The 13273-nt window shown below is 34.1% G+C and overlaps 1 protein-coding gene across 4 annotated transcripts in view; it reads right to left on the bottom strand.

The window, feature by feature from the left end:
* LOC109836464 (pentatricopeptide repeat-containing protein At3g57430, chloroplastic-like) overlaps window positions 1–10497 on the bottom strand; it is a 52637-nt gene extending 42140 nt beyond the window's left edge. The window contains exons 1-4 of one of the 4 annotated variants that reach the window (XM_020404361.1): window positions 8516–10497; window positions 8219–8398; window positions 7913–8026; window positions 6072–6272 (exon numbers count right to left, since the gene is read on the bottom strand). In XM_020404361.1, coding sequence (XP_020259950.1) covers window positions 8636–10465 — 1830 coding nt within the window. In that variant the 5' untranslated portion in view covers window positions 10466–10497 and the 3' untranslated portion in view covers window positions 6072–6272; window positions 7913–8026; window positions 8219–8398; window positions 8516–8635. The remainder of the gene's footprint in view (window positions 1–6071; window positions 6273–7912; window positions 8027–8218; window positions 8399–8515) is intronic. The other 3 variants (XM_020404363.1, XM_020404360.1, XM_020404362.1) reach the window with 3 other exon arrangements.

The following is a 13273-nucleotide window of genomic DNA, read 5'->3' as shown; positions in this document are numbered from 1 at the left end:
ATGCATTCATTCTCAAGTTGAACTTCGCGTTCATTTTCAGACGAACATTGCGTTCGTTCTCAAGTCGAACCTCGCGTTCATCCTCAAGTCGAACTCCGCGTTCATCCTCAGGCGAGCCATGTGCTCGATCCAAACGAACCTCACGTTCGTTCTCAAGTTGAACATCACGTTCATTTTCAAAACGAATCTCGCGTTCGTTCTCAAATTGAACATCGCGTTCATTTTCAAAACGAATCTTGCGTTCGTTCTCAAGTTGAACATCACGTTCATTTTTTCAAACGAACCTCGCGTTCGTTCTTAGGTGAGTCTTGTACTCAATACAAACGAACCTCGTGTTCGAAGTCAAGAGAACTTCGTGTTCACTATGGTTAAGCCTCGGCTTTTTTCATATTAAATTATGGGTCCACTTTGGTATACTTAATTTATTCAATTAAGTTATGGGCCCTAATTAAGCTATGAAAAATTCTTCTAATTCAAATTAAGTTGTTTAATTTGAATTAATTTTGGTAGTTAATCAATTATTCAAATAATATGACGCTAAGATATTAAGTTGTCTCTCATTCCAAATGATTAATTGAAACAAGATGTTACCAAAGTAACCTCTCTTGTGTAAATTGATCATGAGGGATGTCAGATGTTTGTGTGTATGTTTTCGTGTAAATATTTAATCGGCCCAAAGGAAGATTAATATTTATTTTGACTGCATACACAACTGCGATGATAAACGTGTAACAATTATAAGGTTTACATGTGAATAATGAATCGATCCAAAGATAGTTTCATTATTTGACATGAGTTATTGTCAATGTTTGATCATTACAATAAGATATCACTTACAAGTTAATATTACTGTCCAAATACTTAATATTAATGTTGTGCTAGATATCTTGAGATGGAATTTGTCATTATTTGAATTTTATTGATTACTAATTACGGTTAATGATGTGAGTATCATTTGTTTATTTTAGCTAATGCATCTGCTGCAATAATTTCTGCTAACATCAACTCAACTCCCATGCTCAATGGGACAAATTTCAAGGTTTGGAAAGAGAACATATTAATTATTCTTGGCTGCATAGATCTAGACCTTGCATTAAGAACTGAACAATCTTAACCTCTCAATGCGGATAGCACTCCTGATACAAAGGAGTATGAGAAGTGAGAGCGTTCAAATCGCATGAGTCTTATGATCATTAAGCGCGGCGTTCCGAAAGCCTTCAGGGACATAGAATCCGAAGGGATTACTAAGGCTAAAGATTTTCTTACCGAAATTAAGAAATATTTTGCAAAAAACGATAAGGTAGAAACAAGCACGCTTTTAGCTCGTTTGATTTCAATGAAGTATAAGGGCAAAGGAAATATCAGGAAGTACATTATGGAAATGTCTTATATTGCTTCAAAACTTAAGGCACTTAAACTCGATCTTTGTGATGAATTATTGGTGCATCTGGTTCTGTTATCTTTTCCTGCACAATTCAATCAATTTAAGGTCAGTTATAACTGCTAAAAGAAGAAATGGACTCTAAATGAGCTCATTTCATACTGTGTGCAAGAAGAAGACATGTTGAAACAAGATAAGACTGAAAATGCTCATTTGGTCTATGTCTCTAAGGATAAGAGCAAGAAAAAGAAGAATGATAATGAAGCTGCTAAAGGTCCAGTTCAGAAGAAACAACATAAGGATAATCAGGGTTGTTTTTTCTGTAACAAGCCTGGACACGTAAAGAATGATTGTACCAAATATCACGTCTGGCGTGCTAATAATGGTACGTTCCTTACTTTGGTCTGTTCTGAAGTTAATTTAGCTTCAGTACCTAGAAACACTTGGTGGTTAGACTCTGGTGCTACTACTCACATAAGTGTTTTTATGCAAGGTTGCCTGAGCTACCGAAAGCCAAGTGATGTTAAAAGATACATCTTTGTGGGCGACGGTCAATCGGTAGATGTGGAAGCAATTGGACACTTTAGGTTGCTATTAGGAACTGATTCTTATTTGGATTTGAAAGATACTTTTGTAGTACCGTCTTTTAGACGGAATTTGGTTTCTGTTTCAGTATTGGACAAATCAGGTTATCATTGTTCATTCGAAAATAGTCAATTCAGTTTATCTTTTAATTCAAATATTGTGGGAACTGGTTACTTGCGTACTTATGACAACATATATTTGCTTGATATAATTGCATCTTATAATGAATCCTTGCATGTGAAATCGCGTGGTACTAAGTGTAAATTAAATAAGAAAAATTCGACGATATTATGACATAAGCGATTGGGTCATATCTCAAAAGGTAGAGTTGAGCGTCTTGTGTCTGATGGTATTTTGGATTCCCTTGATTTTTCGGACTTCGACGTATGTGTTGAATGTATCAAAGGAAAACAGATCAAAGTTAAGAGATTAGGTGCCAACAGATCTTTGGATGTCTTAGAATTAATACATACGGATATTTATGGGTCATTCCCTACGGCATCCTGGAATGGTCAATAATATTTTATATCATTCATAGAAGATTACTCACGTTATGGGTACCTATATCTCATTCATGAGAAATCTGAGTCTCTGGACATGTTCAAAGCCACGTTATGGGTACCTATATCTCATTCATGAGAAATCTGAGTCTCTGGACATGTTCAAAGCCTATAAAGATGAAGTTGAGAATCAACTCAACAGAAGAATTAAAACCGTTAGATCTGATTGTGGTGGTGAGTACTACGGCAGATATGATGGTTTAGGTGAACAACATCCAAGACCATTTGCTAGATACCTAGAGGAATACGATATCGTCCCACAATACACCATGCCGGGTTCACCTAGCTTGAATGGTGTAGCTAAAAGACGAAACATGACTCTTATGGATATGATAAGAAGTATGATTGCTCATTTTTTTTTACCAGAGCCACTCTGGGGAGAAGCACTAAAGACAGCAGCTTACATTCTGAATAGAGTACCAAGTAAAGCAGTTGCTAAAATACCTTATGAGCTTTGGACTGGTTGAAAGCCCAGTTTAAAGCACTTACATATTTGGGGATGTCCAGCTGAGACAAGGCCTTATAGGCCAAATAAAAAAAAATTGGACTCCAAAACAGTTAGCAGCTACTTTATTAGGTATTCCGAACGCTCTAGGGGCTATAAGTTTTATGATCCCACATTCAGAAATATTTTTGAGACGGAAACAACAACATTCTTTGAGGATGTTGAGTTTGGGGGAAGAAATAAGGTTAGAGACATTACTTTTGAGGAGGAATTGGTTTCAGATCCAATTCATACAGTTACTTTTGATAATATTCAAGTTCCTATACATATTGTTACTCAATAAGTAAATCCGGAACCTCAAGATGACAATATTGAACAACTCCCTGTTCCAAAAGAACAAACTCAACAACCTCAAGAACCAGTGCCATTAAGGAGATCCACGAGAGAAAGGAGAAATGCTATTTCGGATGATTATATTGTATTTCTCTAAGAACATGAGGAAAGTAATGGAATGTTGGAAGATGATCCAATCAACTTCTCTCAGGCCATGAAAAATTCTAACTCTCAACAGTGGATTGATGCCATGAATGAAGAGTACAAGTCTATGCAAGATAATAAGGTTTGGGAACTTGTCCCATTGTCAGAATGTGCAAAATCAATTGGTTGTAAATAGATTTTTAAAACCAAGCGGGATGCAAACGGTAATGTGAAGAGGTATAAGGCACGTCTTGTAGCTAAAGGCTTTACTCAAAAAAAAGACATTGATTATACAGAGACTCTCTCTCCGGTTTCATCGAAAGATTCTTTCAGAACAATCATGACATTCGTTACTCATTATGATCTTGAGTTACATCAGATAGATGTTAAGACTGTATTTCTCAATGGTGACATTGATGAGGTGATTTATATGGTGCAATCAGAAAACTGTGTCAGGAGACCCGAAGAATATGGTTTGCAAATTAAGAAAATCCATCTATGGACTCAAGCAAGCTCCTCGTCAATGGTATTATAAGTTTCAACAAATAATTATCTTGTTCGGTTTTGAGATGAACATTGTTAATGACTATGTATATAAGTTCAGTGGGGGTAAGTATATTTTTCTGATTCTGTATGTCGATGATATATTACTTGCCACTAATGATATAGGCATGTTGCACGAAACCAAGAGATTTCTATCAAAAAATTTTGAGATGAAAGATCTTGGGGATGCCTCTTTTATATTAGGAATCCAGATACATCGAGATCGCTCTCGAGGTATACTTAGATTATCATAAAAGAGCTATATCGATAAAGTACTTAAAAGGTTTGGCATGCAAGATTGCAGACCAGAAGACACCCATGTGGCTAAAGGAAACAAGTTTAGTCTCAATCAGTGCCCTAAAAGCAACCTTGAAATTCAGGAAATGCAGAAGATTCCTTATGCTTCGGCTGTAGGAAGTCTAATGTATGTTCAGATATGTACGCGTTCGGATATTGCGTACATTGTTGGGATATTAAGCAGATACTTAAACAACCCTGGTATGGATAACAGTCAAAAGAGTTATGAGGTATCTTCAGAAAATAAAAGATTATATGCTCACATACAGAAAATCAGAATAGTTGGAGGTCATTAGGTACTCTGATTCTGATTTTGCTGGATGCCAAGATAACAGGAAGTTTACATCAGGCTACATTTATATGTTAGCAGGTAGACCTATATCATGAAAAAGTATCAAATAAACACTTGTAGCTTCCTTCACTATGACAGCAGAATTTATAGTTTGCTATGAGGCATCCAATCAGGAAATATGGTTGCGAAATTTTATCACTGGACTGCGTATTTTTGAAAATGTGAAAAGACCACTAATGTTATATTGTGATAATAAATCTGCAGTAATGTATTCCAATAACAGGAGCTCAACTAAGTCAAAACATATTGACATTAAGTTCCTGATTGTGAAAGAAAGGGTACAGAATGGACAGATATCCATAGAGCACATTGGGACAAACTCCATGATAGCAAATCCTCTTACTAAGGGATTGCCACCCAAGATCTTTCATGAGCACACCGCTCATATGGGTGTGGTGATATTAGAGGATATCATGATTTAGTGGGAGTTTATAATTTTTGGTGCTTTGTATTTGGTTGTATTGTCTGATCAGAATAAAGTATTCAGTTAAGACACTCTGTTACATTATGTTTGGTTTTGACCTCACTAAAATAGGATCAGTTAAAAATAGACATGTACTGATCACATTGCTTATAATTTTTATGCTGCACATCCATGATTGATCTATGTCGTTTGATTGTATTGGTATATGTGACCATTGATGGGTCGAGTCACGATAAATGTGACGAAGGCCGCTTTGATCCTATATTGATATAGTCAATGGACGAGATTGTTCAGAAATACCTTTTCAGTGATAGCAATTTTGAGCTCATAAGGTTATACACAATTTAAGGAATCATATGGTGCCCAAGTGGGAGATTATTGGATTTAAATCTAATTAAATCTATTTGTGGGCACATATGATTAATCTGTGTATTGCTATTCTTCAGGATAACCCATTAAAGTGATCAATTAATTTGGGTTAATAGGTATTTAAATAAATCATGGGGTTATATGTGCAGATACCAGGTTGTATTGTAATTTGATGAGGGACCAAATTACAAATGTACAACACCTATATATATGGGGTTATGGTCCCTAATCTAGGGTTAGCCACTCTCATTCTCTTATCCCCATCTAAAGAGATCTATAAGGGAGAAACTCTAAGGTTAGAAGATCATTAAAACCCTAATAAGGTTTTTCTCAATGGATTCAAGTATATGCTTCCGCACCTTTTTGATTCTTGTTAATCTCTTTGAATTAATCATGGCTTTAAGATTTAGATCTCAAATATTAGATTTAACACAAAATATTACAATGCCTATGAAGCTTGCAACATCGCCACTGTTGGGATCCTAACGAAAAACGTAACTGCATGATACAATTGTTATTTTATATATAAACAGGTACGTTTAATAGGACATATTAAGGGTTAAATTTGAAGTAGAAAATGACGAAACAACATAATACTCAATATCACCTAGTAAAGAAGAATATTGTCGAAGAGTGACTACCTGGTAACTTATCTGCCTGTCATGTGACTATTTGAGTTGGATCACAAGTCTGAAGTATGTTTTAAGATGGCCCATGTAATCAAGAAGCGAGGATCTTAAATTGATAAATTTTCAGGGGACAGCTGGTTTCACCATAACTTGAGATGCTGAATCATCTGAAAATTTTCCGTAATTTAACGTCCCTCGAACATCAGATATCTACAGTATAATAGTATGTACAATTAGACGTTCTATTGTATGCTGGTTATAATTATGCAGATATTAATTTAAACTAATAATTCAGTAAAACATACAGATAAGAAATGAATAGTCATATATTATCAAACACAGGTTTATCAAATTTACGTATCAGTAACAGAAAATGAAACCAAACGAGTTCAGGGGGTTCGCACAAGTTATAAACAATGCCTTTGAGGAGTGAAAAACTACTTTTGGTTATTCCGAAGAGCAAAAGCAATTTGCTCCACCTCCTCATGGTCCCAAGGTGTCAACATCAGAAAATAATAACCTAATGGTCTAGCATTTGAAGCACACTGTTAAGCTGCCAATTAAACCACGGCAGCATAAATGCACCATGCCTTCAAGGCTGCTACTAGGGATCTTCATGGAAGCAGTGCCTCATGGCTATTTAGTCTGGTATTGTACTTAGATGCTTGCCAGTTGCCACAAATATAAGATCAACATGAACCCACCAATCTATAATTAAAGAAGAGAAGTTTCTGTCTACATAAATGCAAGATACTTCAGAATTTAAATTTATCCTTGACCAACTCTGAAAAGAACGTTTGTCTTAAAAATAATCCTAACTACATCCATTTATTCGCTCTCAAATATTCCCATCCACTTGGTTGTAAACTTGAGCAAGTTGTTCAAGAAAAACCCAGCCTAGGAATGGAAAAACATTTCTATTTTTAGTGTGATAGTATATATAAATTGGAACTACTATTAATAGAGGCTAGATCCACGAAGGGTATTCATCTAAGCTCTAGCATAATGAGTAGGACCTAAGGTCTGCCTTCTGCATGAAAGGATTCAAGAGGGAAGCAGATAAAAACAGATCCCTGAACAAAAAACAAAACCTTCACTAATACAGGTCTGATAATATAGTAGCATAAGGATTTGGATACAAAGGAATTTCTAACTGCATGGTAAAACAATAAATCTGGGTCAAATACAGGCAAGGAAGAAAAAAGGTTACCTCTTATTTGTATGAGATACATGTAAGTCAAACACTGGTCTATAGAGAACCATGACTTGGAACAACTTGTTTACACATTTCCATTGATTTCCAACAATTTGAAGTCAAACACTTGCAACAGTAAAAAAATATGAAACATATAGTTTATCTACTTCTACAGCGAATGAAAATAACATTCACAAATAGAAAGATTCCAAAATATATCGCATTCTGTTATATATATTACATTGTATAAGTAGGACGAATTTTCAAAACCAACCTATTTCCACATTTAATCCCAAAAAAAGACCTGCTTTGAACTTATTTTCAAAAATCGACCTGGTTTCAGCCTTGGCGCTGAAACCAGTTTGGTTTTTGAAAAAAAAAAATCCGAAACTTCACGGGAGTTCAACTCCCGTGAAGTTTAGCAGCTTTACTAAACTTCATGGGAGTTGAAGTCCCGTGAAGTTTCGGAAGCTTTTTCACAAAAACCGACCTGGTTTCAGCGCGATTTTTGCAAATAAGTTCAAAACAGGTCGTTTTTTGGGATTAAATGTTCAAATAGGGTGGTTTTAAAAATTTGTCCTGTATAAGTATCATCCCCTGACAACAAAAGAATTTGAGAACTTGAGGATCCAAATGAAAATAAAAAGAAACTTACACTTCCGATTAATAGAACAAACTCAAGCAGCTGACTTCTTAGCTTCAAATTCATCCTTGATTATATGGGTCTTATGAAAATAAATGATGTTTGCAGCTTCTGAAGTCTCCATGGCTATCCGCAATTTTCAAACTCACATTTTCAGAGCCCAAAATAGTATAAAAAATAGTGAATTACTCCATAATGTTAGCTGAGTGACTTCATTAAATTCTAATGTCAAATGGTATCTTCAATAAACAGGAAGAAGTCTTGTCAATTAAATCCTTAGTCAAACAATGAAATTACTATAAAGTAAAGAAATCTAACCTCTATTTGAAACGTGACTCAGGAAAATATATAAGAAAAGGAGGAAGAAACTCGAAACCCATCCTATCCTAGAAGACATTGGCGCATTTCTTCTTATTTGGAAAGTCGAGATGCATTGTTAGTATTGTTTCCAGAGCATCGAAGCACAGCAATAAAGTAGTTAATCTTTCACGTTGATATCTGCAAAGCATGTTATCTTTTGAATATTTTACGTACAACTTTGCACCAACAAAGTTTCTACAGCATAATCAGATAAATGTATGCATAAGCAGAATTATGTGCCCTTTACAATTTTACCTCATTAAGTATCAGATTGTTAGAAGTATAAACAAGAGCACCAGAGATATTTGCTCGTAGATGGTTGATTCCTCTCGCTCTTTCAGCTTCTTCAGCATATTAACTTTGACAGTTGCAAAGTCACTGATATGACCCAAGTGTGAAAGGCTCTGTAACTTTTTCATATGTTGGGACGTAACCAGCCCCCTTCATTGTCAGTAAGAGGTTGTCTAACATTGCATAAATTGTATCTGGATAATGGTGAGATGTGTCCGCAGCAAAGAAAGAATGGACTGTCCTATTAATAGTAATTGAACTCCAACCAGGCATTTTTTTCAAACCCCTCTCCTTCATTGTTTTCCTCACTTCTGCTACAACATCCCATCTCTCAGATGAGGCATGAAAATTTGAACGCGTGATAAAATTTGAAGGGCTCTCAGGCTCCAAGTGGAGAAGAGTCCTAAAAGCCAAGTCATGCATTTCTCTGTTGTTGTGCATGAAAGAAGAATCAAAAAGTGCTCCCCAAACACTAGAACCAGATATATGTGGCATTGACTTAATGAAATCCAAAGCCTTGGATAACCGACCAGCTCGACCTAACATATCAACCATACAAGAACAAATTTCAACAGTTGGGACAACCCCATAATCCTTTACCAATGAATTATAGATCTCCAAGCCCTCAGATACCAAACCACTCCTCCCGCAAGCTGAAAGGACTCCCACACTGGTAATATGATCCGGCTTTGTCCCAAGGTTGCACATTCTATTAAACAAAATTACAGCTTCTTCTCCCTTTCCATGAATTCCATAACAGGAAATAATCGTGCTCCAAGAGATGGCATCTTTACACCAAGATTGGTCATCAAAAATACATTTCGCACTGTCCAAAGTCCCACATTTTGAATACATATCAATCAAAGCATTGTTCAATGAAGGTTCACGATTCAATTCCTTCCTAATGGCAAAAGCATGAACTTGTTTCCCATCAATAAACCTTGCAAGAGATCCAATAGCTGGAAGAACAGTTACCAAAGAGACCTTATTCGGCAAAATACCATCTTCAAACTGCATCATACGGAAAAGATCCAAACCTTCCTCAAACTCCGCATTCTCCACATACCCATTAATCATCGTCGTCCAGACAACCACATTCTTGACGATCATCCTATCAAAGACCCGCCTTCCAACATCAACCCTGTTTCCTTTAGAGTACATATTAATCAAACAACTACCCATATGAAAATCCGAATTCAAACCCAAATTCATCCTTATAAGATAACAATGAATCTCCCTCCCACGAATACTACTCCAACACCAAGGAAGAACAGTACTAATCGTGAAAGCATCCGGCTTAATTCCTTCAGCCTGCATTTCTTCAAAAAGACTCCAAACCTCCTCTTCTCCACTCTCCAAATCTGCATACTGTGAAATAATCGAGTTCCAAGAAGCAACACTTCTCATTGGCATTTCATCAAACAGCTTCCGGGCATCCCCAAAATTCTCACATCTAGAGTAAAACCTCATAATTGAATTGGATAGAACAGTATCTTGATAAAACCCCAGCTTCACAACGAGACAATGGACCAATCTCCCTGCACGAAAGTCCTCGAGCTCAGCTGAGGCCTTGGAGACGATGGCGAGAGTGTAGTTATCGGGCCGCAACCGGGCCCGCATCCGAGCGAAGAGGGAGATGGGTTTGGAGAAAATACGGTTGTTGCAGTAGGAAGAGAGGAGAGAGTTCCATAGGAGGACATTTGGGGGTGAATTGAGGGCGAAGGACTCGAAAATTTGGCGGGAAAGCGAGGGGAGGCTGAGGTGAGAGTAGGAGGAGATGAGCTTTGAAGCGATGATGGGGTCTTCATTGAAGAGGCCAAGGGTTAGAGAGAGGGCGTGGGCTTGTTGGGTTAAGGGGAGGGATTTGAGGTTGACGGAGACCTGGAGGAGGTGAATAAGGCGGGAAAGGAGCATTCGGTTTTTTAGGGCTTTTTCCCACCCTCAAATTAGGCTGTGCTGGATGGTCGTGAAATGACACTTTTTTATCCTTGAAAGAATTAATCATGCCTTATTATTTGGGTAAAAATCAACTCTTCAATCTACAGCAAAAAAATTACATTTTGTAGAGTTTAAAAATTAAAAGTAGTGAATCATTGAAAGGAATTAAGACAGAAAAAATAAAATGAATGACTATTAGACCATAAACTTTTTCTAAATTTATCGCTAAATAAAATTCATTTTGCTTGATTTCAAGGTAAAGGGAGAATAGAGTTTGATTCAACAGTTAGGATCGCCCCCCCCCGCCCGTCTCTTTTTACTCACTCTAGTCTAGAATGCATGTGGGATGCACGTAGTTGAATATTATGATTGTTTAAATCGATAAAAACAAAATAAAAAATAAAAAACAAAGTTTTACATGCGACTGTTCATCAGCTCGATAATCTCTCTCGCAAATAGGATATTGTCATTGTTTCTTTCAACTCAGATTGTGACCACGTGATCTACTATTTGTGAGTTGTAAACACATTGATTTTGGGCAACATCTCTGTTTACTAGCATCTTGAAGTCTTCAAAAGATGGGTAATCAATTAATTTGTGAAGGAATTTTGCATGTGAATTTTCTTACAATATATTCATCAAGCTTCTAGTTGTGGTTTTACTCATATTTGCATTATCTAATTTTTTCATTCGATTCTGCGGGTCATCCTGTGTATCATAGAAGTAAAACTGAAAGTATGAAGCATTATTTCCTTGCGGAACTAGAGCATGGGATCATGGTATATTCCTCCATGTTCTCTAAATGTAATTTCTCCTTTTCTCTTTGCTGCAAGACTCCTATTAAATCTTTCCCCAAACAATATGAATGAGAAAATGCTATTAAACATTCTAGTGTAGGTTCGAAACTCAAGGGCTTATGGTAATTGTATTGTATAAAGAGCATATAACTTGTCTGAAATATCCACATCTGCTAGGTGGATTTCACCATTGTGACGACAAAAATGTAAAAGGCTCATATTTAGGCTTTTTGGCTCTACAAAAGACACAGGAATTTAGAGTATGTAGCTTATATAGTAAAATAAACATACTAGTCTCTAACAATGTTGTTACTATTTAGTAGTAAATCAATTTTATTATATAAAATTATATGATCATTTTTAATAAATTATAAAGCATATATATGCAAACTTCGATGATATAGGCTAATAATTGGGCTCCACGAAATAGGTCAACTTTACATTGTCGTCTACTATTGGCAGTACTGTTGGCAGAGTCATTATTTTTCCTCTTTCACTTTTTGTCCACGTTTGTCTGAATGTAAGCTCTCTTTTGATAATCACTCAATTGGCTATATTTGATTTTTCTAATATCAAGGTTAGAATGTCCCCTTCTGTTTAAGAAGTGTTGATATGATTTTCTTAAAATATATATACATATAGCAGCAATACTATATATCTTAGTTCAACTCAAACATTAGCATGAAGCCATTTTGACTGAAGTATTTTCTACGCTAGAATCAGTTGTACAGGGGTTATGCAAATCCAAAAGCCATAGAATAAATTTCTATAAAGGAAAATTACTTTAATATGTCAAACTAACGATTAATTTACAAAATATACATGGGCAGCATATATAGCTAGAGAAAGTAGGATATATCTTCACGGAAATTCAATAGTAAGTGACCAACTATAACCATCCTAATTTAAGCATATAAATTATTGATTTAGTTACTAACCTGATATGTGCAACTATAGAATAAAATCTCTAGTAAAATATAGAAACTGAGATTGTATTATTATGTAGGTAAATAAATAAATATTATTAGTGTTTCTCTTTATATTAAATATCTATTAATATTTATTAAGAGAAGCCAACCTTTTGGACCTTTTTTTTGTTATACCTTACTTAGACACATTTATTGTAAACCCAATGATGTCCTTGCAGCTTAAAGGTTTCGAAAATACATTATTCAAAAAACATATTATTTTAAAAATATATTGTTCAAAAAATATATTATTTTAAATATAAATATATTTTTTTAGAAAATTATATTATTTTAAATAAATTATTCAAAAAAATTATATTATTTAAAATATATATTATTTAAAAAATAGATTATTACAAAAATAATAATATAAAATAAATAATTATATATTAAAAAAAAATTATTTAAATATATATTAAAAATTATATGAAAATAATATTATTTTATAATCTTATTTATTTTATTTATGTATATATATATAATTTAAAATATTATTATATTTATAGTATATATTTATTATTTATTTTTATTAAATATTATATATTAATTATTAATATTATTTAGATTAGTTTATGGTTTATTTAATATTATTATATTTATTATGTTAAATATATAATATTATTATATTATTTTATTATTCTATAAACTATTATATTTAATTAATATTTATTAGATTATGTTTTATGTAATTTATGTATATTAGTTTTGTATATTGTTGTTCGTGGAAAATTTGTGTGTTGTATTTGGTGTCAATAATATATGATGTATTTATTTGTGTATTGTATATATATTATTGATTTTATTTTATTCTTAATTATAAATTAGGTGATGTGTTTTTTTTTTAAATATGTTTATTTATTTTTTAAATATTTTATTTTAAATAGATTTATGTATGTTTTATATATTTAATGATTATTTAGTTTTTGTGTCTATTATATATTGATGTGTGTATGTATAAATTTTATTATACTATTTGTTTTTTGTAATTATATGGATATTTTTTTTTTTTTTTTTTTTTT

This window comes from Asparagus officinalis, chromosome 4 (assembly GCF_001876935.1).
Source record: "Asparagus officinalis chromosome 4, Aspof.V1, whole genome shotgun sequence".
NCBI lineage: Eukaryota > Viridiplantae > Streptophyta > Magnoliopsida > Asparagales > Asparagaceae > Asparagus > Asparagus officinalis.
Note: the sequence above shows the minus strand (reverse complement) of the source record. Positions and strands in the feature narration are given on the sequence as shown.